Source organism: Quercus suber, unplaced genomic scaffold (genome assembly GCF_002906115.3).
Source record: "Quercus suber isolate HL8 unplaced genomic scaffold, Cork oak 2.0 scaffold_20, whole genome shotgun sequence".
Lineage (NCBI taxonomy): Eukaryota > Viridiplantae > Streptophyta > Magnoliopsida > Fagales > Fagaceae > Quercus > Quercus suber.
Window position 1 is genome coordinate 798,973 of NW_027069485.1, and position 25,438 is coordinate 824,410.

General features: G+C 34.6%; 1 protein-coding gene across 2 annotated transcripts; it reads left to right on the forward strand.

The window, feature by feature from the left end:
• The first annotated feature begins 2,608 nt into the window (after nt 1–2,608).
• On the forward strand, nt 2,609–25,159 carry LOC112007246 (ABC transporter B family member 25, mitochondrial). 2 transcript variants are annotated; one of them, XM_024039567.2, is made up of 20 exons: nt 2,616–3,078; nt 3,170–3,403; nt 3,488–3,674; nt 3,868–3,929; nt 4,114–4,157; nt 4,601–4,703; nt 4,919–5,026; nt 5,254–5,337; nt 5,458–5,518; nt 6,195–6,340; nt 6,436–6,552; nt 7,291–7,376; nt 11,592–11,680; nt 20,497–20,552; nt 21,237–21,317; nt 21,450–21,515; nt 21,637–21,729; nt 22,681–22,745; nt 24,204–24,339; nt 24,660–25,159. In XM_024039567.2, exons 1-20 carry the CDS (start codon nt 2,821–2,823, stop codon nt 24,801–24,803), a joined length of 2,220 nt encoding a protein of 739 aa, XP_023895335.2. In that variant the 5' UTR covers nt 2,616–2,820; the 3' UTR covers nt 24,804–25,159. The 2 variants fall into 2 exon arrangements, with proteins under 2 accessions (XP_065618727.1, XP_023895335.2); XM_065762655.1 differs by lacking the exons at nt 24,204–24,339; nt 24,660–25,159 and adding an exon at nt 21,980–22,037 and having other exon boundaries at nt 2,609–3,078.
• The last annotated feature ends 279 nt before the right edge of the window (nt 25,160–25,438 follow it).

Here is a 25,438-nt window from a genome sequence, read left to right on the forward strand (position 1 = left end):
GGGGGGGGTTGGGTTTGGGTACCACGGATGCATTGAACCTAGATGCTATATATATAAAGCGCTAGCAGATTTTAGTATCAATAAAAATAAAATAAATAGAACTATACTGCTATATATATACATTTGATGATCTTTCTATATGTTATCAAATTTTCACTTAGATTTTTTATGATAGTCGAGTTTAAGTAAATATTAAATTTTAATAGAACCCAAATTTGATTTTACGTTTCGTCCTTCTGTAAGAACAGCCCACATGCTCTAGTATTACTAGGGTTGGGTGTATTTTTGACTATTTTTTTTAAAAAAAAACCTAAATAGTCTTTTATATATTTTTTTTGATAACAATAGTACTGTTAGAGCATCCACACTAGATGTGCTAAATGTGCTAAATGCCAAATATTTGGCACATTTAGCACATCAAACACTAAAAATCCCATTTTATCAAATGTTTCAAATGCCATAATTTTTGCCACATATGAACAATGCCATTGCATATTTGCCACTGTACGGATGGGAATGGTATAACTGATTAATATTTTTTTTATTCTCTTTTCTCTCTCCTCTCTCTTCAGTTTATTATTTTCTCTTCTCTCTCACCTCTGTTCCCTCTCACCGATTCCCTCTCACCAATTCCCTCTCTCTTATAAATTGTTGATCTTGATCCGTCATCACCGATCGTCATCACCAATCCATCATCGTTGATCTCTCACCGGTTGCATTTTGCATCGTCATCGCCGATCTCTTCGAGCATCATCATTGTCATCGCCGATCGAAATCGATGTGGGCATTGACGTTGAGGTGAGATTGGAGTGTTCGTCACAATCGTGGGCATCGACGTTGAGGTGAGGTGAGGTGAGATCTTGATCGTGGGTTGTCAGTGCAAGTGGATTCGTGGCTTTGGGTTGGCGGTGCTAGTAGTTTCATGGGTTTGGGTTGCTAGTGCTAGTGGGTTTTGGTTTTGTTTTTTGGGTTTGAGTTATTATGCTAGTGGGTGTTGCTCTGTTTTTAATGGGTTTTGTGGTGCGTTGTTGATGACAACATACTATAGGTCTTTCTAGTTTCTACTCTATTTAAAAACATACTTTGCTTTCTTTAAAAAGTGCAAATGAGTTGTCATGTACAGGCCAATTAGCTGTAAGCCATGATTTAGGGCCAAATAATATATTTTATGTGATTTAAAGTATTATTTGAAGGAGAGAAAATGTAAGAGAAGGCATATAAGATATATATATATATATATATTGATCTCACCCATTTGTGGCATCTTTATTCTATACATAATGAGTGGGAAATCACATATATTTTCAAAACACAATATAAGTATTGAAATCATGTTTTTAAAACATAATTTCATGTTAAATTGTGTGGTATCTTAGGGGTAAAAATCTTGTTTTCCAAACACAATAACTTTTTTTTTTTTTTTAAGAACGAATTCCTAAATTACTTGAAAGCATTACCAACTTTAATAATAGTTATTATCCTTAAAATAATATTATCTACCAAAGTAACTAAGAAGGGCATCACGAAATTCTATTTATACGATTCTCATCAAAAAGAAAAAAAAGAAGAAATTCTGCCTATATATTTGATGATACACGAAAATTAGTAGGCTGAAATATTTCGGGTTATGATAATTGCTGTAAATCTTGAAAAGAAAAAAGAAATGTATCATCAATATCCATACGTGTAATTTGGTTGTATTTGTCTAGGTGCAATTTTTCATATTTATTTATAGGCTAAAGTACAAAATTTGCCGCTAAATTTTACTATAACTCATTTTAGTTTTCTAATTTTACTTTTGTTCATATTAGTCCTTTAATTTTTCAAGTTTATTTAATTAAAGTTTCTTTGTCAACTTTCGTTAATTTTTTTTAATCTAGAAAATATTTTTCAATCATTAATTAAATTTTTTTAAAATAAAAATTTTAAAGAAAAAAAATTAAACAATTAATTACAATATTTGAAAAAAGTTAATAAAAAAATCTTAATTGAATAAACTTGATCGTGCAATAAATGAAAGTTTTATATTGGGTAAAATATCATTTTCGTCCTTAAACTATCACAAAAGTTTGTTTTTCGTCCCTAAATTTTCAAAAGTTCTATTTTCGTCCCTAAACTATCACAAAAGTTCATTTTTCGTCCTTAAACTTTCAAAAGTTCTATTTTCGTCCCTAAATTTTCAAAAGTTCTGACGGAGTGCTGACGTGGCTTGACAGAGTGCTGATGTGGGAGGGATGAAAATCAATACGTTTGGAAAAGTTTAGGGACGAAAATAAAACTTTTGAAAGTTTAGGGACAAAAAACGAACTTTTGTGATAGTTTAGGGACGAAAATAGAACTTTTGAAAGTTTAGGGACGAAAAATAAACTTTTGTGATAATTTAGGGACGAAAATGATATTTTACCCTTTTATATTTTAGGTTAACCATTTTAATACTATTTCTTACTCTTTTTGTTCTAGTCCGAGAAGCAGAGCTGAGGGCTTTTGATTTGTGGGGATAGAAAGTGAAAAGTAAAAAGTCAAAAATACTCCTTCACCATCCACTGTACCTTCCAGCTGCTGGCTGACTCTGCCGCCTGCAAACATCGCGGGAAGTGTCCCTATAAACTAATAAACTATAAATATCTCTAACATGTCTCTCTCTCTCGCCCTCTTTCCGTGTCCATTTTTTCTTCTCCTTATTTGTAAAATTACTACTACCATTCAATTATTGAATTTCACTACAGAAATTCATCAACTACATTAATAACAAATCGTATTAGGGTTTTTCTTCTATTTCTATTGAAATTTTTTTGAAGCTAGCTTTGAAAAATAAAAAAAATGCTAGCAGCGGCTGCAGTTGCTGCTGCAGCATCGAAGAGCCTTAGGGCTCCATTGCTTGTCCAACGCAAGTTTCTGTATCCAAATACTACCACTACCTTCTTGCGTTCATACCGTTCTCCTCTTCGTAATTTCAATCTCAGAACAACAAATCCCTATCCTCTTACCTATCATGTCAAATCGTTCCTTTCCGATTCACCTTCTTCTTCTTCTTCGTCTTCCGGCCGAGCAGGCAACAGAGCTTATCCTCGACATCCAGTTAGTCTGTTGTAACTTTTTTATCGTTTCATTTGACATTTGGTGATTTGGATGATTCTTAATTAATGATTTTAATTGATCAATTTGACAGAGTTTTATGGTGAATGGGAGCATTTCGTTCTCGACTTCAACTCCGAAAACTAGTACTCCCACGGATGAGAATAATGATAATAAGAACGATGCGAAGCTCGTGAAGTCGGCTTCACAGGACAGAGTTGCTGATATGAACATCCTGCGTACTCTTGCAACTTACATTTGGGTGAAAGACAACTTCGAATTCCGCCTCCGGATCATCACTGCCTTGGCCTTTCTCGTCGGTGCCAAGGTAACTAATTTGCCACTGCCACTACTACTACTTCAACGCACTTCAATTGGTTGAGGCTCTAAAATTTCGGTTCTTTCATTGCAGGTTGTGAATATTCAGGTGCCTTTCCTCTTCAAGCTTGCTGTTGATTGGCTAACGACCTATTCCAGCAATGCTGCTGCTCTCGCTTCCTTCACAACCGCCAATTCAACTGCTCTGGCTCTTTTCGCCACCCCGGCTTCCGTTTTGATTGGATATGGGATTGCGCGGGCGTGTTCTTCTGCTTTCAACGGTACTACTACACTGAAGTAATTGCTAATTCTTGTCCACATTTCATTTTGTTTCTGTTTTAAAAGCTTCAATCTTTGATTATATGTGTTTATTACCTTATATCAGAATCATATGCTACTATTACTAACCATAATTTCTAAGGCGGTTTTCTAGGTTGTTTGTCATTGTCCATTGATTTTGTTCTCTTGTGGCAGAACTGAGGACTGCCGTGTTTTCTAAGGTGGCCTTGCGAACAATTCGAACAATATCTAGGAAGGTATGTCGATGCCAAAAAATTTGTTCCTTTATTATATTAGAATACACAGATACGCGTTACTTTTCCAATATCCCACACAATCTTCTTACTCATAATTTCACGTTTCTTATTTGAGATTCATATATATATATAGTCAGCAAATTCCTTCAACATGACTTGTGTAATTGTATCTTACTTTCTGCAGGTGTTTGCTCATTTGCATGACCTTGACCTTCGATATCATCTTAGGTATTGCTAATAACTGAGAAACACTTTTGTCACTCTTGTTCCTTTCTTTAATTCTTTTGTTGTTACTATGCGCTAGGTATGATACATGCATAATTAAATGGACATATGGTGTCTCATTGCTTATTTTTCCTCCAATGAACTGACTCATTTGTCAATTATAATAATCTTTTTTTGAGATTTCACTTATGTATAAAAAGACTAAAAAGACACATCCGCATCAATTTGCATTTGTTGAGTATGTTGTGCCAATATAATTTAGCACTTAGCACTCTAATCTTTTCAAAGTTATATCTCCATTCTCCAAGGGATATTAATGTTTAAATTCAGGATGACTTCCCGTATGCAATAGAAAAATTTGTGATAATATATATTTGCAATGGAAACAATTTTGAGCAGTAAAGTTACATATTTTCCTATTTCTCACTTGGCTTCTGTATTTCCAGTCGAGAAACGGGTGGATTAAATAGAATTATCGATCGTGGAAGCCGTGCTATAAACTTCATTCTCTCAGCTATGGTGTTCAATGTTGTACCCACCATCTTAGAGGTATTGGGATGGATATTCAATTGATTATTAAGCTACCTAACATTTATGATGCCACTGGATTTTGTATTTTGAATGCTGCTGTTTAAATTCAGTGACACATATATCATACCATACTTTGGTGTCTTTCTTGGTACATCTTATTACATGATCATCCTTGCCTTTTCTTTTCTTTTTTTCCTGAAACACTTCTACAGATTTAACATGTATTCTTCCAGATATCTATGGTATCAGGTATTCTGGCATACAAATTTGGAGCACCTTTTGCATGGATTACTTCGCTCTCGGTTGCTGCATATGTCATTTTTACATTATCAGTGACACAGGTATCATTTCCCATTCCAGGTCTTTATCAGTAACGTATGCATTTGGTTTAGAGAAATGGAAAAATAAACTTCATTTGCTTTCTTTTTCCATGTTTATGTCATAACTGTCTTTATGCACACAGCATTCCGACAGATTGTATGCTTTGCAAAATTTTCCTAACCCAAATCACAATGTTTAATTTTTTGGGCTTATCATTCTCAGCAAAGGGTTTTCTTTGTTTTTTCAGTGGAGGACAAAATTCAGAAAGGCTATGAATAAAGCTGATAATGATGCAAGTACAAGGGCAATTGATTCACTTATTAATTATGAGGTGAGGCTGTGATGTACTTTTAATGTTTGATTTTCTCCTTATGGATCGTTTGATGCCTTATTTTCTCCATTTGGATTATTTGATGCCTTATTTTCTCCAATTCTGTCCATATTTTCCTAGACTGTCAAGTACTTCAACAATGAAGCTTTTGAAGCTGATCAATATGATGAGTACTTAAAGAGTAAGTTATCTTAGTGGTATGGTAGTTATTACATTGATGTGTAATTATCAATTCAGGTGTATTGGTTTTAAAGGGTTATAGCCCACCTGGTTCGAGGATAGTTAGGAATCAAGAGGCTTAGTTGCTCTGCTGCCTCATGGAGAAAACCCTTATTCCTTCTTCATTGACTGTATAATGCAGTAAATAATTTGGGCAACCTTCAATCTGATGGGCAATTACCCAACTTGTAGGTTGTCTTTTGTGTGCAAAATGCCAGCTAACTGGGTGGGCTGGGTTTGGGTTTCTAAATTGGGGAACCTGTGTTTTTGATGGTTTAGAACAAAGTTTGCTCCTGTGGGTTCAGGTTTAAGAAGGGGCTTCCCATCTCAATCCTGCTCTGTTGCCACTCCTACCCTAATTGGGACTTGGTGATCGCTCCACCTTCATGCTTCTAATAGTTTGAAATGATGATTTTATGTGGCCAACCACCAAATCAATTTTAATATGGTTCAGGTGGTGTTGGATTTTCTTTATTATTTATGTTCTTTTTAATCTCTTGCCTTCTCAGTCCCCCCTCCCCCCTCCCCACTTTCTTCCTGATAGTATGGCAAAAGTGCAAGTTATATCCTTTCATTACAAATTTACTCTAATTGAATCTTAATGCTGTTCTGTTGCTGTTGGTGATTCAATTGCTCAGGGTATGAAGATGCTGCTTTAAAAACACAACGTAGCCTTGCATATTTGAACTTCGGCCAAAATGTAATATTTAGCACAGCTCTTTCAATAGCAATGGTGTTATGTTCAAATGGAATTATGAATGGCGAGATGACAGTTGGTGATTTGGTAAAATATGTTCTTATATGCTTGTAATGAAATATGTATTTTCAGAAAGGATTGGCTGATGGTTACACAAATTATGGATTAATGTCATGGTGCAGGTCATGGTGAATGGACTTCTCTTCCAATTATCTCTTCCACTAAATTTTCTTGGCAGTGTTTATCGCGAGACCATACAGAGTATTGTTGATATGAAGTCCATGTTTCAGTTGCTGGAGGTATTTCTCAAGGAACTTCCTACAATTCTCTTGCGGTTTAATTATCCTGGGTTTTATAGTTTGTTTATTGTTGCATAATATGTCTGTTAGTTTGGATTTTCTTTCATCTCAGTATGTGTTTTTTCCTTGAGAAAATGACTCGTAATTTCTTCATAGTAGATCAAGATTCATTTCTAAATTATTTTTGGATGGTGATGAATGCAGGAAAAAGATCACAGCTTATGTTGGCGACACATGCTTTTCTTTATTTAGTTCACTTTCACAAAGGCTTTGCTATTCTATTATAACAGGAAACCTACTTCATATTTAATGAGCTCTTCTAATGAAGGCTTGAAAAGGAAAAGCATGCTCTATAATGCTTCGGGTGTTGTTACTTTCATTTCTCTGCCTGATATGCTTGATTTTTATACTTTCATTGCTGTTTAGTTTCTTTTTCTTTGTTGCTTCTTAGCACATTGCCTGTGTGCCTTGTTTATCTATTTTTTATTATATCAATTTCAATGAAGTCTATTACTTATCAACAAAAAAAAAAATATATATATATAATCAATTTCAATGAAGTCTATTACTTATCAACAAAAAAAATAAAAAAAAATATATATATATATATATTAAAGATAAAAGAGAATTTTTCTTGGTTATTTGAGTTATTTTGTTGTTCGTCTTCCTTGTAATCTAAATTTTCTTTCTCAGTGCCTATTTCCTGAGCATTATTAATTTTTTCTATGATCAATGCAGGAGAGGGCTGAAATTAGTGACAAAGATGATGCAAAGCCTCTTAAGTTGGATGGAGGGAGCATTCAGTTCAATAATGTACACTTTGGGTAAGCTCTCTTTTCTTTTTCTTTTTTTCAAATCCTTCTATAAAGGAATGGTCTTACCTAGCTATTTCTCTAATATACTGGTTTCTTAGCATATGATTTAGTGGCAAAATTTGATGGTGTAGCAAGCAACAGAAAGCGGTCATCAGTTGGGATTATCTTATTTGAAAAATTAGCACACCACATTATCCAAGCCTTGAAAATATTTTTAAATTGGGATGCTTTAAATCCATCTCTTCATATCATCAACCCCAAAAGTCTGAGCTAGTTAGGAAGAAGGCCAATGATGCATAACAAGACAAGCATACACACCTAATAATAGTCAAGAAATATGGACCTCAGATATGATAATTAGAAGATATAATGAGAAGTCGCGGTTACCTACTCTTGAACCAAAGATCTCATAGTCCACCAAAGTATGATATTATGTTTGTCAACCATCAGCCCAAAAGTTTTAGAAGTTGGAAAGTGTGTTAAGAACGGACATCAAGCACACATTAACACCATCATATTTTTGGTTTGGATCTTATATTTGCAAGCACACGAATGAGATACAAGGAAGCTTGATGATTTTCTAATGTCATGTTGTATATTGAGTCTTTAGCACTCACCTCTTTATTTGTTAGAAATCAGATATCATAAAGCTACCCTAATAAGCTCTACATTTACCTATTTGACATCTTCAATTTCTTTAGATTGGATGGCATAGATTAGTATTCTCTTTAAAGAGTGTACTTATGGAAAAAATGGTGTATACTTTGTTGACTTTATGATGTAGCTATGGAAGATCAAAATTTTCTACCTCACAATCTCGTTTATTCAAGATTTATTTCATGTTGTCAATGTTTGAAGTTCAATTGAGGCAAGAGTCTGTGGCTTTAAAGCTTTAATAAGTATTTTAGGTAGTCCTATGGTTTAAAGATATAATAAGTATTTTAGGTTTAACAAAATTTTTACTTTGTGTTTTTATTTTGCAAGCTATGATTTTGAAATCAGGGACAAAATTGTAATTTTGCAATCCTACAAATTAAGTGTATTTTGATAATTGAGTTGAGTCTAGAATTTTTTTGGGAGATGCTAAAGGTTTGTTGTTTTGGGCTGTGTTTTTCAAAATTGGTTTTCTAGTGTTTCCACACCAAAAAAGAAAAAGAAAAAGGAAAGATGAATCATGTTTTCCATTCATCTATTCCCCCCCTCCCCGCCATCCCTTTCTCCTAAAATATTAAAACTGGCCAAAATTAACCATAAAAAATTAATAAAAATCAACCCAGCAGTCTAACACTACCCCAGCAGTGCACCACCACCACCGATGCAACAGCAAATTCATTGCCTGAAGAAAATAATCCACAAAGCCCCCCTGCATTGAACTCCACCCTTGCCAGAAAGATTCCTCCTCCACAAGTAAATCCACAAAAAAATCCACCACCAATTGCCACCACCCCCGCAAAATCCCAACCCCCAAAAACGATTTTACACCACCACCAGTCCTCTGTTGCCTCAACCTCAACCCATTTTGCACCGACCCAACCCCAAAAATGCAGAGAGAGAGAGAGAGAGAGAGAGAGAGAGAGAGAGAGACATATTTTTTTGATAACAAATTATTATTTTTATTTATGTGAACAGTAATTTGAGAATTGTAAATGAGAAGAGAAAAATGTTGTGATTTGCACAGTGATTTGAGAACGAGTTTTTTATGTGTTTTTAAAAACAAGGAAGCCAAACAAGATGTCAAAATGTGGGACCAACCATTTTTAAATCATGAAAGCTGTTTAAAGTAGGCAACCAAACAGTTTCTAAGTTTCTTGGGTTTATTTTCTTTGACCAAGTTAGCCTCTTATTGTCTTATTAGCCTTTTAGGTTACTAGTCTAAGTAGGAGTCTTAATTTAACTGGAATTCTATTTGCACACCCATCCAACTTGGAGGCTTGGGGTTAGGAAGTTATTGGTTTTTAACCAAGCTCAATTTGGCCAATGGCTATGGTGCTTTGTGGTGTAGATGGTTTCCATTTGGAGGAGAGTGACGGAAATTAAATATGGAAATTCTTGGGGTGGATGGCACTGATTTTGTTATGATGGGATGGTTGTGGAATATATGGAACCCTACAATGCTAATACATTTGAATTTTGTGACTCTTTTAAGAAGATTTGAGACTATTTTTTTTATAGCTAAAGATTTGAGACTTTATTGTAGAATATTTTTTCATCAGAATATTTTTTTCTCAGAATTATGAGAGAATTTTCATTACTAAGTAGTTTGAAAAACTTTATTTGAATACTATAGTACTCTTTAACAGTATGCGAGCTCAATTATTGCAATATAGGCCTTTTACTACTGATTTGGAGCAACAAAAGTATCATGAGGAGGAATTTATTATTGCTTCTTTGCAAACTGGTTTAGATTCTGACTTACCCTGGTTCAAAGATCAAATCCTTACTAGTGAGACCTTAGCTTTAGCTGCTGATGCTTATTCTTGACTATTGCACCTGTCAATAGGATAAGACTCTGTTGTGACTGACTCCACTGTCTCTTCCTTTGAGTCTTTTGCCTCGGTTTCAAGCAGGGGCTATGGTAGTTTTGGTGGTGGTTTTTGTGGCGGTTGTGGTTTTAGTGGTAGTTCTTGTGGTCATATTGGTGATGTTGATAGGAAGTATGATCATTGTGGTGGTACTAATCATATTGAAGCTTATTGTTGAGTTAAATATGGCAAGTCATATTGCGTGCATCAAGTCATTGAGATGCTGCACAATCACAACCTACTTCTACATCATCTAAGCATGCGACTCCTGATTGTGGTTCTTGTGATGCGGTCATTACTTGTCTTAGTGAGCTAGTTCAACAATTGTGTACCAATTACTCTAGGTTAAAACAATTGATAATTTTGGTTTTTATTTTATAAGTTATGGTTAATTTTGTAACCTGGGTAGAATTATAATTTTTGCTCTACAAATATACACCAACCCATACATAAGGGAAGCAAGAGTTGTATGGTTTTAAAGGTCTGATTATAATTTCTCTAGGTTTAAAAGAATATATAATTTTGCTATCTATCTATCTATCTATCTATCTATATATATATATATATAAAATTTTGGTTTTTATTCTATTAGGTATGATTAGTTTTGTAATCAGTGTAGAATTGTAATTTCTGCAACTTTTGCAAATTCAGGGTATTTTGATAATTGTCAAGTCTAGAACTTTCTAGGAAATTCTAAGGGTATTGGGTTTATTTTCTTTTAAAGTCAAAGTTGGCCTTTTCTCACCTTACTGGCTTGTTAGTATTAGGATTCATTATTTTACAAGTACAAGAAAGAGTCCTTACATATTTATGCTCACTGTACTTAAAGATTTTAATGAGTGTTTTGATATTGAGGCACGTTGGCCTTAGTGTGTTGTTTTCTCTTCTTCTTTTATTTATTTATTTATTTTTATACTATGTACTGTCACTGTTTTTGATACTGTTCATTCATGTGTTAGTACACACTGTTCATACTATTGTTCGCACCATGTGGACAGATTTGATATCAGTTTTTCATTCACCTCTTTGCAACCCTAAATCAAGTCTTTCTCTCTCTACAAAAAGCTTTAACCCTTCTTTCTAGAGTTCTTAACATAGAGCTTTAAATTCTCTAACCCTTAAGCTCAGTACAAGTAAATGTAGATGGATTCCCCAATATGTCCTATGTTACTTTACTAGTATATTTTCATTGCATGCTTACTTTTTTTAATGTAAATTATGTTTGCCATGCATTGTCACTGTTCTGTATAAGTTATTGCATTTTGATATGTTGTTTTCATCATTTGAAATTTGTAAGCACTTAGGTTTCTAAGTTCCCTTCAACTTTTGGATTCATAATTGAAGTAAAAAATTTATAGATACTTATTTGCATCAGCCTTCTAAATTCTATATATTCCTTGGAAGTATAAGAAATTTGTTGTTACAACTGTCCTACATCAAAAGAATGAGATTTTACACAGGGTAGCTGAGAGTGTTTAGATCTCTCTGAGATTGTCAACTTCGTTGTCTTGTGCTCAGGTTTAAGGTCGATATGGACAACAACTGCGAGTCTTGATTACCATGGAATTGGATGGGAGATTTTAATTATTGCGTTAATCTTATTCATAAGCATACTACACTGTTGTTTTTTTTAAGTATATATATATATTTTTAAAAAGATTAAATTTCTGATGCATGTTACTTTTTTTTACTTAAAATTCAGCTACCTGACAGAAAGAAAGATTCTTGATGGGGTTTCTTTTGTTGTACCAGCTGGGAAAAGTGTGGCTATTGTTGGAACCAGTGGCAGTGGTAAGTATCAATTTGCAGGAAGTAGGTTTTGAGTTATTTAATTTACTTTAACACACACAAAAAAAAAAAAAAAAAAAAAAACTGATTTATTTATATATCTATAAGATTAAAAAAAAAAAAAAAAAAAAAAAAAAAAAAAAAAAAAAAAACTGATTTATTTATATATCTATAAGATTCAATTTTTTATTTATATGTGGGTACTTCTAATGATATTACAATTTTACCCCTCACTATACTAGTACATATTCATAACCCTCCTCACTAATGATATCAAAGAAAATTCTTGGTTGACTATTTTTTCTCTCACCAGTTACAATTTTATTTAGTTTTATATAATTTTAGAATTTAATTGTATTTTTTTTTCTATTAGTCTATTGTATTTTATTAGCTAGTGTACTCCATGGAGACAATTTACTTTAGTAATAATATTTATTGTTGGAGTTTGTTCCTTAAATAGCTTGGTGTTGATTTCACGGAACCCAGTGTTTGATTTCTAGGTTTTGTTTTCTTTTGCTTGGTGTTGATTCTAAGCAAGCCTAGGTGTTGCTTTTGCTTAGTGTTGATTCTAAGTAGGTATAGGTGTTGATTATATTTATTTCTTTTCTTTCTTCTATTGATTCTCAATCCTTTGAGAATTGGTTCTGCGTCAATTTTGGTATCAAAGCAAAATGCGATCAACCCCTACTGCCAGTCTAAGAAACCATCATCAAACACCAAACAACCCTTGACTGAGACTCCTGCGACTTCCAACAACCCCACATGTTCGATTTCAAGAACAGCCAAAAGAGTGCATATAGACAATGGAAACCACAAAGGAGCAAGGTTAAGTATAACATTGATCATATAAAAGTCAAGACCTAGGAAGATGTTGATATTACTGCTATGGATCCATTCAAGAAGGATTTTTAGCTGAAAAGTACTGTCGTCATTGATTTTATCATTTCAAACAAATTAAATGATGTTGTAGGAAATTTTTTTTTTGTTATCCTTAATGCTCCAAAGGTGATTGAAGAATTGGTTTAAGTTTTTTTGATAAGCAAGAATTGGTTTAAGTTAGTTCAAAGGTTCTTATACTTCAACGCTATAAAACTCAAGACTGAGTTTTTTCCAGCAAGGGGAGAATGATGCAGCAATGGAAGATTAATTCATTCCTTCACAAATTCCTCTATTGAAGTCCCATTGAAGTAAAAGTCAAGTTAGTGTTAAAGGTCTAGTTATGCATGTCCTTGGGTAAAAACAAATTCTCATTTGAGTTTTTATCTAATAATTTATTGTCAATTTTGAATTTGAGGCAAAATTGTAATTATTGCAATCCCTACTAATTAAGGGTATTTTGGTAGTTTAGTTGAGTTTAGAATTTTCTAGGAGACCCCAAGTATCTTAGGTTTTATTTTCTCTAAGTCTTTAGGTTTTTAGTTTACTTGTCAAACTAAGAGTCCTAATATTGCTAGTATAAGAAAGAGTTTATATATATGTGATAAATTTACTTGATATATAGAGAAGTTGATCGATAAAAATATTAAGGTTATGTTTGGTAACAATTTTTGTTTTCTATTTTCAAAAACTTGTTTTTGGGAATATAAAGAAAAAATAATTTTCTTGTATTTTTGAATTCAAAAACATGTTTGGTTAGTTAAAATTAAAAAGATAGTTTTTGGAAGAAAAAAATAGAAAATACTTTTTTTTTGATAAGTAAGAATAAAATAGTATTAAAAAAAGAAAAGCAAGAGAAACACAAAGAGTTCATGGTAGTGAACAATGGAAAAAAGAAACAACAAGACAAAAACAGCCCCTAATCTATTCTAATAGAAGAAATAAAATCCATAAGGGAAGAACAATCTGAGAAACCTCAACAACGAGACCAATCAAAGAGGGTCCTCTGGCAAAACTCTAATAACCGAACCACAGTTTTCCTCTCGTCCTCAAAAGCCCGCCGATTCCGTTCAGACCAAATAGTCCACATTAAACAGCCTGAGACCAAATCCCAAATATCAGAACTATGCTTCCCAAGCCAATGAAACTAACAGAATAATAAGTCCTCGATTGAACCTGGCATGACCTAAACGATCCCAAACAACCGAAGCATATACATCCACAAAGAATGAGCTATCGAACAAAAAAGTAATAAGTGGTCCACAAATTCCACATTACAACAGCACAAATAACATCGATTCGCCAATGGACGACCACAATGCATAAGATTATCCAAGGTTAGAATCTGACCATGAGCTGCTGTCTACATAAAGAAAGCCACCCTTTTAGGAACCTTGACTTTCCAAATACCTTTCCAAGGGAAGGTGGAGGGAACTGCATTATAAATCTTATGATAGAAAGATTGAGTATCAAACTTCCCACTGCCATTAAAATCCCAACAAAGCCTGTCACACCCTCCACCCCTAGGGATTCGGGTTTAGATGAAATGAAGAAGGGAGTAGGAGGCCGCCAACTGCTAATCATTGAACTCCCTCTGAAATCTTAAGCTCCACACTCTATCATTATCGCCCACTGAAGGGCTTAATACATCAGAAATACAAGCCTCCTTATTAGTTGAACACAAAAATAACTAAGGATAAAGACTTTTAAGAGGGACATCCCCAGTCCACTTATCATGCCAAAAAAGAATACGAGATCCATCCCCTACCACAACAGAGAAATGCTTAGCGAAAGATTCCTACCCTTCACTAATACTCCGCCATAACCCATACCCATGGGCCCTACTACAAGCTCTAGTGCACTAACCCCATTTTCTCTCCCCATATTTCATGGCTATGACCCTTCGCCTCAGATGAGAGGTTTCATGGCCATACCTCTAAAACCATTTCCCTAAAAGGGCCTAATTAAAAGGCACCAACTTTCGAATTCCTAAACCACCCAATTCACGCGGTAAGCAAACCTTTTTCCAAGCCACCAAAGGAAATTTGAAACGCTCAACTGATGAACCCTACAAGAAGTTCCTTTGAGTGCATTCCAATCTAATCGCCACAGCTTTGGGAATAGTAAAAAGGGAAAGGTAATAAGTCAGAAGGCTTGAAAGGGTACTCTTCAGTAAGGTGAGTCTACCACCCTTTGATAAATATAGCCGCTTCCAACCTGAAAGCTTCTTTTCCATCCTCTCTAGGATCAGATTCCAAATGGAGGGTGTTTTATACAAAGTTCCCAACAGCATACCCAAGTAAGTCATAGGCAAACTGCCTACGCTGCATTAAAGGATATTAGCCAAAGACTGAATGTTATGCACCTCCCTAATAGGGACAATTTCACTTTTCCTCACATTTACCTTCGTACCAGTAAAAGCTTGAAAACAAGTCAAAGCTAGCCTAATAGACAAAATCTGCTCTCTAGAGGCATCTCAGAAAAGAGTAGTATCATCAACAAATAAAAGATGAAAAACACGTATACCAGTAGAATTAATAGGACCCACATGAAAACCCTGAATAAAACCACCTTCCTCAGTTTTCTTCATGATACAACTTAAGACCTCCATGATCAAAAGAAAAAGGAGGGGAGACAACGGATCGCCTTATTTGAGCCCTCTAGGGCTACCAAAGAAGCCAGTAGGCGATCCATTAACCAGAATTGAGAAGCGAACAGTAAAGACACAAGTTTTTAACCATCTCCTCCATCTCTCCCCAAAACCCATCCTCTCTAACAGATAAAACAAGATATCCCAATTCACATGGTCATAAGCTTTCTCAATATCTAACTTACACACCACCCCCGGAGTGCGACACTTCAGTCTACTATCTAAACATTCGTTGGCAATAAGCACTGAATCCAAAATCTATCTGCTACCAGCAAAAGAATTTTGAGACTCTAAAATAAGATTATCCATCACCCGCCTCAATCTGTTAGCTAAAACCTTTGACAAAAGCTTATACACACTACTTACTAAGCTGATAGGCCTAAAATCTTTAATATTCAAAGCATTATTTTTTTGGGGAATCAGAGATAGAAAAGAAGCATTTAGAGACCGTTTAAACTCTAAACTCCTATGAAAATGATCAAAGAAAGCCATGACATCTATTTCCATAACACTCCAGCATTTTTGGAAAAAAGCCATAGTGAAACCATTAGGATCTGTGGCTTTATCACCGTCCATATAGAAAATACTAAAATATGTTGTTATTAAGATTTGAACTCTAATGCTAACTCATTAAATGAGACAGATTCATTAAATTAGAAACTGAAAACAGCCTTTTCCATGTTTTCAGTTTCCTTTACAAATTGAGTTTTGAGAACAGTTTTTATTTTCTGTTCATTTTGGGTTGTCAAACAAGTTTTTGAGTCTCAAAAATAGAAAATTGTTTTTAGAAACAGAAAATAAGGGGAAAAAACAGTTACCAAACATACCCTAAGTGTTTTCAGCATTGGGATGTGTTGGGTGTGTTCTTTTCTCCCTTTCCCTTTCCCTTCTCCCTTTTCTTATTTTCTCTCTTGTTGTGCTATTCTCAAGTACTTTTCATAAAACTCCTAAACACCACCATCAAATTCTCTCTTTTCCTTCTCCCTTAAAAATTAAAACTCCAAATCAAGCCATTTCTTTTAACTATCAAAACCCAAAACCCCATTCTTTCTTCTACCAAATGGCCATCAAATAACACATCAAACCACCTTTAAATCTTAACACAGCCCCACAATCAGTTTCTTCAATAATTCTTAACCATCACAAACATGCATAGAAAAATTAACCAATTTGTCTCACATCACTAAAAACCACCAAAATCAACCTAAGCCGCTGCTGTGAAACACATACCTAGGACATTTATCTCATCTCCATCACTACAGACCCCTGACAAGTTGTCACCATTGCATTCAATTTCCACAGGCCATGACCCATCTCACACCGAAGCAGCCCCTCACCGTTTGCTAGCCCAAATGCCGCCAATTCAGATGAATATGGTTCAAGGTTGATTGCTCCACTTGTTGAAGGACAAGTTGTCAGGTTATTGGCTCTTGGAGCGATGTCTCATAGGATCTTTTTCTCCGCCTTGTTATTGCACTACCAAATTTGCTCCTTGTCCCTCTTGTTGTATCCTCACCAACCTTGGTATCTAAGTCCCTTGACTGCTTTGTTCTCAGGAAAAAAAAAAAAAAGAAAAAAAAAAAAGGTCCCTCGACTGCTTCTTGGGTTTAGACCCTAGCATATATCTGTTCAGACAATGCTGATCCATCCTATTGATTTGTAACCCTGCTTTATTTGTCAGTTAAAAACAAATTTGAAGCAATATAGTTGGAATTCTTTACAATTAGTTTGGCCCAATCAACACGTGGTATGGCTCAAGAATTTAACACGTTGGACTATCCTTAGTGTTCAAATAGTGTATGGCATGTGTGCTTCCTCTCTTTACTATTTGAAGCCATGGCAGTAGCTTCTTTAGTGAGCTTTATTTACTAACTCCAGGTGGGCTAAATTCCCAACTAGTGCTTCATGGTGATATTGGAAGACCTACATTTGATGGTCATTGAGATGCATGGATCTTTACCAATTGGTTACATAAGATGAACCAACTCTTTGAACAAATACATTTACTAGATGATAAAAACTATTAAAAAGGTTAGATTTTCATGGATGAAACTCATAAGTAGAGCCAAAAGAATACTTGTACATTACTGAGAAGCTAATAAGCCCGCAAAAAATGATTGGGAAAAAATTGAAAGAAACTTTAAAGAGAAATATCTACACCAGTCATATCAACGGAAATATCTGTCCCAATCCTATCAGGGTGTTTGTGTAGTTTCTAGTTCTAAGTTCCAATTTGCCATGAAACAAACCCTAGAAAACCTAATGAAAGCCTTCATAGACCAATCCACAAGGTTTGGATAGGAGGGTGCTAAAACTAATGCCCATTTTGATTCATTGGAGATATGTTTTCACAAGATGACTGGTAACAATGAGATCACAGCTTTACACATAGGAGACAATAACCTTGGTAATGAGATCATGGTAAGGAAGGACCATAAAGAACTAGTAAAGCCTATTTTTGAAAGAGCAGTACAAGTGTCGAAAGATGTTTCTATTGTGCTAGACCAGCAAGAAAAAAATATTGCAGAGCATAAATAGCGAGTTGGAATATAACCTGTTGGAGAGTTAGGCATACACTCACTGGGAAGTAAGATTTTCGACTACTTGATGAAAAGAAGGTTCAAGAAGATAGCCAAGAATTTGAGGGTGCATTTGTTGTAAAAAATGAGTTTGATGCATCTGCTATTGATTAACCTTCCATGGTGCATGAAGTGGAAAGGTTTGATATGACAGTGCTTTATGTGGATCAAGATAAGGTTATATTTCATCCACCTATCAATGTAATCATTTGAGATGAATGATATGGAAGAACGAAAAGTGTCTTCGTTCCTAGTGCAGCCAAAGGCTCTTCAAGAGTTGGTGCAAGTACGACATGCAATAATTCCCTTCCTTAAACACTTCAACACCCGAGCTTGAGTTTTCTCTTACTAGGGGAATGCAAAGACAATTTTATTTAGTTTTATGTAACTTTAGAAGTCATTTGTAATTTTTTCTGTTGGTTCATTGGATTTTATCAGCAAATTAGTATTTTATCTTTTAATTTCTTGGAGTCAAGGTTAGTTTCTTAATTCAATAATTAGGCTTTGACCTAAGCCAATCAGGATTGGGGTTCTTAATTAAATAATTAGGCATTGACCAAAGTCAATTAGGATTAGGGTTGAGACCTAATAGTCTATAAAAGCATGCTTTTGTACTCCAATGGAGACAATTTGCTTGAGTAATAAAATTTATTGTTGGAGTTTTCAATAGTTTGGTATTAATTCCCAGCAACCCAGGTATCAATTCATAGTTCCTGTTTTCTCATGCTTGGTATTGATTCCCAGCAAATCAAGGTGCTGATTTCTAGGTTATTATTATAATTATTTTATTTCATTTTTGTTGCTCTTGTTGATTCTCAATTCCTTTAAGAATGCATCATCTTATTAAAAAAAAAAAAAACGATATAGCTTTCTGAATAGATGTAGGGACAACCATAGAAGACAACAAGGAGGTAAAGGTATGAAGAGATGGATATAAATGGGCATAAGATACAAACTTGGAAATGGAATGAAAAGTATAGGTTCGCTTACCTTGTGTAGAGAAATGGGAAGAGAATCAAAATAAAGAAGTGGATTTCCAGATTAGGGAAGAGTCTCAGTGGGAGGCGTTTGTCTGTGATGATACACCATTAATGGTTTCTTAGACAGAGTGGTTGGACTTGGAGGAGAGAACGGAGCCAATTGAGGAAGACAAGTGGAGAACTGTCACCTATAGTTGTTTGATCTTGTGGATTGGCCATTCATTTCTATCAAAAGTTCTATTATTTCACCCATTCTAAATTGTCTGCAAGACACACAAAGGCACTGCATTTCAAGCTTCAGAATATGGCTCTGAAAGCATCCTTAACAAGAGCTTTGCATTTGAGCCACAGCCCATGGTGCGACCCATTAAACTCCAAATAATGCCCACACATAAAGGCCTAATATCTCTAGTCATCATACGATACAGTTAAAGGTGTTCAACTGATTCCTTGGTGTTCTTGTATTTAAAAACACCAATCAACATATTTCGCTTCTAACGATTAACCATTGTTAAAATTCTGACCAATGTCCATGCAAAGAAAGCAACCTTTCTAGGCACCATAGCATCCTAAATACTTCTCCAAGTAAAGCCAGCCCCTACAGTGTCCCTTGAAGCTTCATAATAATAGCGAACTTCAAACTTCATAATAAGAGCTAACTTCAAACTTTCCAGCCTTTACAGGGTTCCACACCTATGCAATCTTCCTCTAATCTAGCAGGAAGATTATAGCATAAAATATCTAAGAAATTATCGACAACACCAAATATCTCCATTTATTATTTTTTTGATAGGTAAGAAAAAATTTTATTGCGAAAAGACTACTTAATTAAAAGCATGAAGTAGCAAAAAAACCAACCACTGTGATGGTCTATTGGCACCTCCAGTGTTGAATTTCTCCATATTTATCTTTTTGGCTTGTGATTTGACACAAATTTCTACTTCGTTTTCCTCCTTGTTTCTTTGAAATGCTATGGTATGTGCTTAGAGAAAAAAAGTATAAAGTTTCATATAAGATGTCACATGCCACATAATTGATTTCCCTTTTTTATATAAATGGGACCATCTCAATGTTCAAAAGGTGTACTGTGATAAGAATGCTGATTTTATTTTTAATTTTGAAACAATAAGCGCCAGTCTGTTTTCTGTCCATTGCATTCGAGGTGCCACTATAATTTACCTTATCTTAAGGAAATAACCTTTTGACTTGGGACAATTTCTGTCTTCTATATTTTTGTACTTGCCTTCCAAGTTGTCTGTTTATCTCAGTTTTGCAATGCTTTTATAACTATGGGTTTGTCATGCTTGCTTGAAAATTCGATGATTGCATCAGGATCCAAACTTGAAGTTTGCATGTATTAACTGTTTCATTTACTTTATAGTTGCTCTCTTCAGTTCACACCTATAGGTTCTTACTAATGTCTTCACTATCATCTTTCTTTTCATTACTTTGTACTTGTTGCTCTCTTCATTCCACATGTATAGGGTAGTACTAATCTCTTTACAATCATCTTAGTGTATGATCATTTGCTCTGATTTTCATGAAATACTTGAACAAGTGAGTGATTTATATACAAATGCAGTTTCATAATCATTCCAATTTATTTTCAGTCAGTGGCTGGTGGATACTTCCATTTGTGTTAAACCTTAGACCTTGTTATTGCATCATCGAATGCCTTTTCAACTCATCTCCCTGCAGCATCATTAATTTATTGAAACTGGTATCTGCTTGCAGGCAAGTCGACCATTCTTAGATTGCTCTTCAGGTTCTTCGACATCAATTCTGGAAGTGTAAGAATTGATGCTGTGATTCTCTTTTTTTGTTTTCTATTGGTACAATATTGATATCTTACATCCTAATGTACTCAATTCTTTAATGATGTGTACTTGCATTTACTACATGCATCAGTGGTGGATATATTCTACTTGTTGCAAATTTTCACATGCTAGACAAACAGAAACTAAACATTTAGACTACCCCTTTCCATAGAAAACTTATAAGGTAAAAAGAAGATAATAATTATGATTAAATGTTTTTTTGTTTTTTATTTTAAAATGTATTGTTGGTAGCACAGGGCATGAAATGAGAACAGAGCTTCACATTTTAGGTATGAAAAGATGATCACCTTCATAAAATTGTATGTATTATTAAAGCTCTAAATGACACCTTTTGCCGGTTGCTAATTATGAAGCTATTGGTCACCAACTCTTTTTCACCCTAGAACTTCTTAAGCACATATATTGCAGGGTACTTTCTATCTAGCTATATCTGTAGCATTGTTATTTGTTTTTACTTCTATTTTATCATTCGTGGAATATTCTTGATGGACAAAGACATGAAAAGACATCTTCAATATGATATGATGAAGAATGGAAATGGAAGTTTTCTTCTTCTTCTTCTTCTTCTTCTTTGTATGATGGCATTTCGACCATTGACTTGCTTCCCTTCATGAACACGGAATTTGTCCTTCGCAGATAAGGATAGATGATCAAGATATTCGTGAGGTAACTCTAGAGAGTCTACGAAAATCTATTGGTGTTGTGCCACAAGATACGGTTAGTTCAATTAAGTGATTTCATATTTGTTTTTCTTGTTCTAGTCTTCTATATATGAATATATAGGTATTCCTTGTTCGATCTTGCAAGTTGTAAGACTTATAAGGCAAGCAACTTGTGCTTGATGGACAGGTACTTTTCAATGACACAATATTTCATAACATTCATTACGGCCATCTTTCAGCAACAGAAGAAGAGGTATGTGATGCACCTGTGTTACTTCTTCCTTTGTTTATTTGGGTTCTGCAAATAATGCACAGTTGAAAATTCCAAGTTATTTTTCTAGCCTAATTTTCTTTTTGTGTGTGTATGGATTAAGGTGTATGATGCCGCTCGACGTGCAGCAATTCATGACACTATCATGAACTTCCCGGAGAAATATTCTACTGTTGTGGGGGAACGCGGGCTGAAGGTAAGAGGACCACTGCAGTAATACATTTTCCTAGTTGTGGTGGTAAATGGAAAGACACCCCTCTTTCCAGGCTGAGCTGCTGGATGGAGTGTGGGGCTGGATACAATTGCCAGTTCTCAATAAGATATGCATGTCTGTGTACATTGATAATAGGATTCTACATATTTTATTTTAAAGAATACTTCAGGCTATATAGCAGTGTGTTTGTAATTGGTGGAAATATCCCTGGTTGTTGTATGTTGGTGAATAGGTGTTGTATGTGCCATCGGAATGAGGAAACTGTGGATCATCTTCTCCTCCATTGTTCGGTAGCTCACTCTCTATGGGTTTATATGCTAAAGATCTTTGGGATACATTGGGTCATGCCAGGCTCTGTGGAAAGCTTGGTGTATTGTTGGAGTTTTTGGCTGGGAAAATTTAATTCAGACATATGGAATATGGTTCCTGGCTGTTTGATGTGGATTGTTTGGGTGGAAAGAAATCAGCACTCTTTTTAGGACACCGAGAAATCCTTGGTTCAATTACAAGCTCTTTGCCAGAAGACTTTATTTGATTGGTCTAGGTGGTGGGGCTTCTCGGAATGCTCCACTATCTTAGAGTTTATTTCTTCTCTTAGTATTGCTCTTAAAGTTTTTTCCTGGTTGTTGTTTGCTGGTTGTTTTGTTTATTGCTTTTCCTTGTGTTCACCATTATGAACACCTTGTATTGGCTTTCGTCTGTTTTTTAGTTTGTTTTAATAATATTCTTATTACCTATAAAAAAAAAAAGTAAATATTTGTTGAGCTTTTGGAGTTTTAGTTATGCTTCTGGCAAAGACAATGCTCAGCCAGACCTTTAAGGTTTATGGAAACTGATTAGCAAATAAACTGCAATTATTTATTTATTTATTTTTTTGGAGAGCTTTTCAGTCAACTCTTGAATTTTCATTAAATGGGTGGCTTTTCTATACAGCTAAGTGGTGGTGAGAAGCAGCGTGTCGCTCTAGCTCGTGCATTTTTGAAAGCACCTGCAATTCTGTGAGAATTTTTACTTTATCCTTTTCTTCTTGATTGAACCTTTATTTTTATTCACATTTGTGTGCATTTATATACTTAGGTAGGTGAATATACATTCAGTACCATAAATGCATAAGGATAAACTGGCATGTGGGCAGTAGGCATGAGAGTTTGAGAACCATTCGTTCTTTCTGCTCCCTGGAGAACTCATCTTTGATGATCTCTTTCTCTGTTGAAAATTTTGGAATTTATTGTTTTCCTTTCTCATTATTTAGAGAATGTTCAAATCAAATTGCAATGGTATAATTGAGATGTGTTGTTCTTGTCTGTTTTAGGTATATGATTCAATAAAGTCACAAACTGCCTCTGCCAATAAAAGTTGCTAATTGAGAAATAAATTAGTTATAATTGATAGATCATCTTTGACAAAAATATTTTCTTCATCCTTGAAATATAAGTAGTTGTTCTATTTCGTCTCTAAAATTTAAACAGTTCTATTCTCATCCCTAAAAATTTAAAATGTCACGAATTTCATCCGTTTGTCAACTTTCATTAATTTGTTGCTAGTGTATACCGCATAAAACTATATTTTAGAGACGAAGATAGAACCTAAACTATATTTTAGGGACAAAAAAGAAATAGTTTTATTTTTGTCCCTGAAACATAACATGATTGGCCAAAAGGACGAAGTGTAGTACATTTTAAATTCTTAGGGATGAAAATAGAACTTTTTTAAATTTTAAGAATGAAAATAGGACTTTTAATGTCTTATTACCTATCAAAAAAAAAAAAATAGAACCTGGGCTATATTTTAAAGACGAAAAGAATATTTTAACCATCATTAACTTTTTTTCCCCTTCTGTCCATTTTTCCTTCTTGTTAATGAGTTGTAGCTAAATAGCACCTCCGCATAAGAATGGAATGGAGGGTGTGTTATTGCCATATTGGGTTCAGGACCCATTGGGTGCATGTGTAACCTACCATAAATTTTAAAAAATGATTATATATTGTTCCTAATACATTGAACTTAGAGTAACAATACGTTACACACATGCTCACACACACACACACACATTCTTGAGGAACAAAGGATGATTATGTTGTTTAAATTTGTATGGTTTAAAAATTCTCTCTATGTTGGTAGTTTTTGGTATGTTTTCTAGAGCTCGAAATAATTCTCTAGGCCACATTATTTGCTTTCAGATTTAATCTTATGAGCAAACTCCTCACACATTTCCCTCACAAACAATTGATTTTTGGTACATTGTAGCCATCAGCAATTAACTTTGGTCAATTTAAGCTACATTTGCAGTTTTAAGCCTAATGAGGGTCACTGATTTCATTTATAGGCATATGTGATATGACACAATTTTGGTCAGAATGTTTATTAATGGACTTCTACATTTATAGAGGAAAAAGATGAGTTGATTTTTTTTTTTTTTTGGGGGTAATTCCGTGAATCTGATCTGTTATCTCCAGATTGTGTGATGAAGCTACAAGTGCACTGGACAGCACAACAGAAGCGGAGATTTTAAGTGCATTGAAGTCCTTAGCAAATAATCGAACTTCAATATTCATTGCTCATAGGCTTACCACTGCAATGCAATGTGATGAGGTAGGCATTCTTGGTATTAATTATGCGCAAATCTTATGGGGATGGGATCCCATCCCATTTAAATTCTCTAGTTCCCCCAAATATTTAGCCGGATATTCCATTTAAATTCACCAATTCCCTCCAATATGCCTTGCTTTTTTTATTTATACCACTGATTTTAGTGCACACCTGCACTACAGGTCAGCCATACCTTAAAAGAATGGCTCTTAATTATAGATTACCAAGTTTTCTATGCATTACCTGTGTGCCATATTGTTTACCCTACGCATATTAAATGTTCCTATATGTTACTCATCCATCTTTTAAAATGTAATAATCAGATTGTAGTTTTGGAGAATGGGAAGGTCGTTGAAAATGGACCCCATGAAATTCTCTTATCGAAGGCAGGAAGATATGCACAGTTGTGGGGACAGCAAAACAACACTTTGGATGCATTTGATACAGCCATCACCTTGAAGTCTTGACCTTGAAACAGAAAAATGAAAGAAAAATTGTAAAAGAAAATGGAACTTATATAGTTTCTTTTTTTTGTCTATTTTACCCTTTGACTATACTTTGCATAAACAATTTTCAAGTTGACATATATTCAAAAAAATGCCTATGAAGTGCATTTAGGTGCTTTGGGCAATTGATGGGTGATTGCATCTTTGTCTCACCAGTGCAATTTGAGGTGGCATTTTTTTACTCAAATTTTGTAAGTCGGGCAGGGATTGGACTGGTTGGACTAGTAATTAAATCCATTCATACATTTTCTGTATCAAAGCGGAAAGGAACTAAGATTTTATGTCAATTGTTATCGGAACTGACAACTTCTTGGTCATTTTCATCTGATTATGATAAAATTGCGAAACTTGTTTCTGATGTGCATATGCCGGCAGCAGGACTATCTGTGTAGGCTTTACTGAAATATTTCCTGACGTATAATTTTGCCACTGCATGTGTGTTATGTTCTTCAACTTATAGTAAACTAGTGCACACAGATATCATGCCTGACCTACTGAGTTGTGATTCAACATTGGGGTTGTGGAATGCATTTTGAGCTGCAGCTTACCATAATAGTTTTGTCATATCGATAACGACGCCACCAAATGCATGGCTT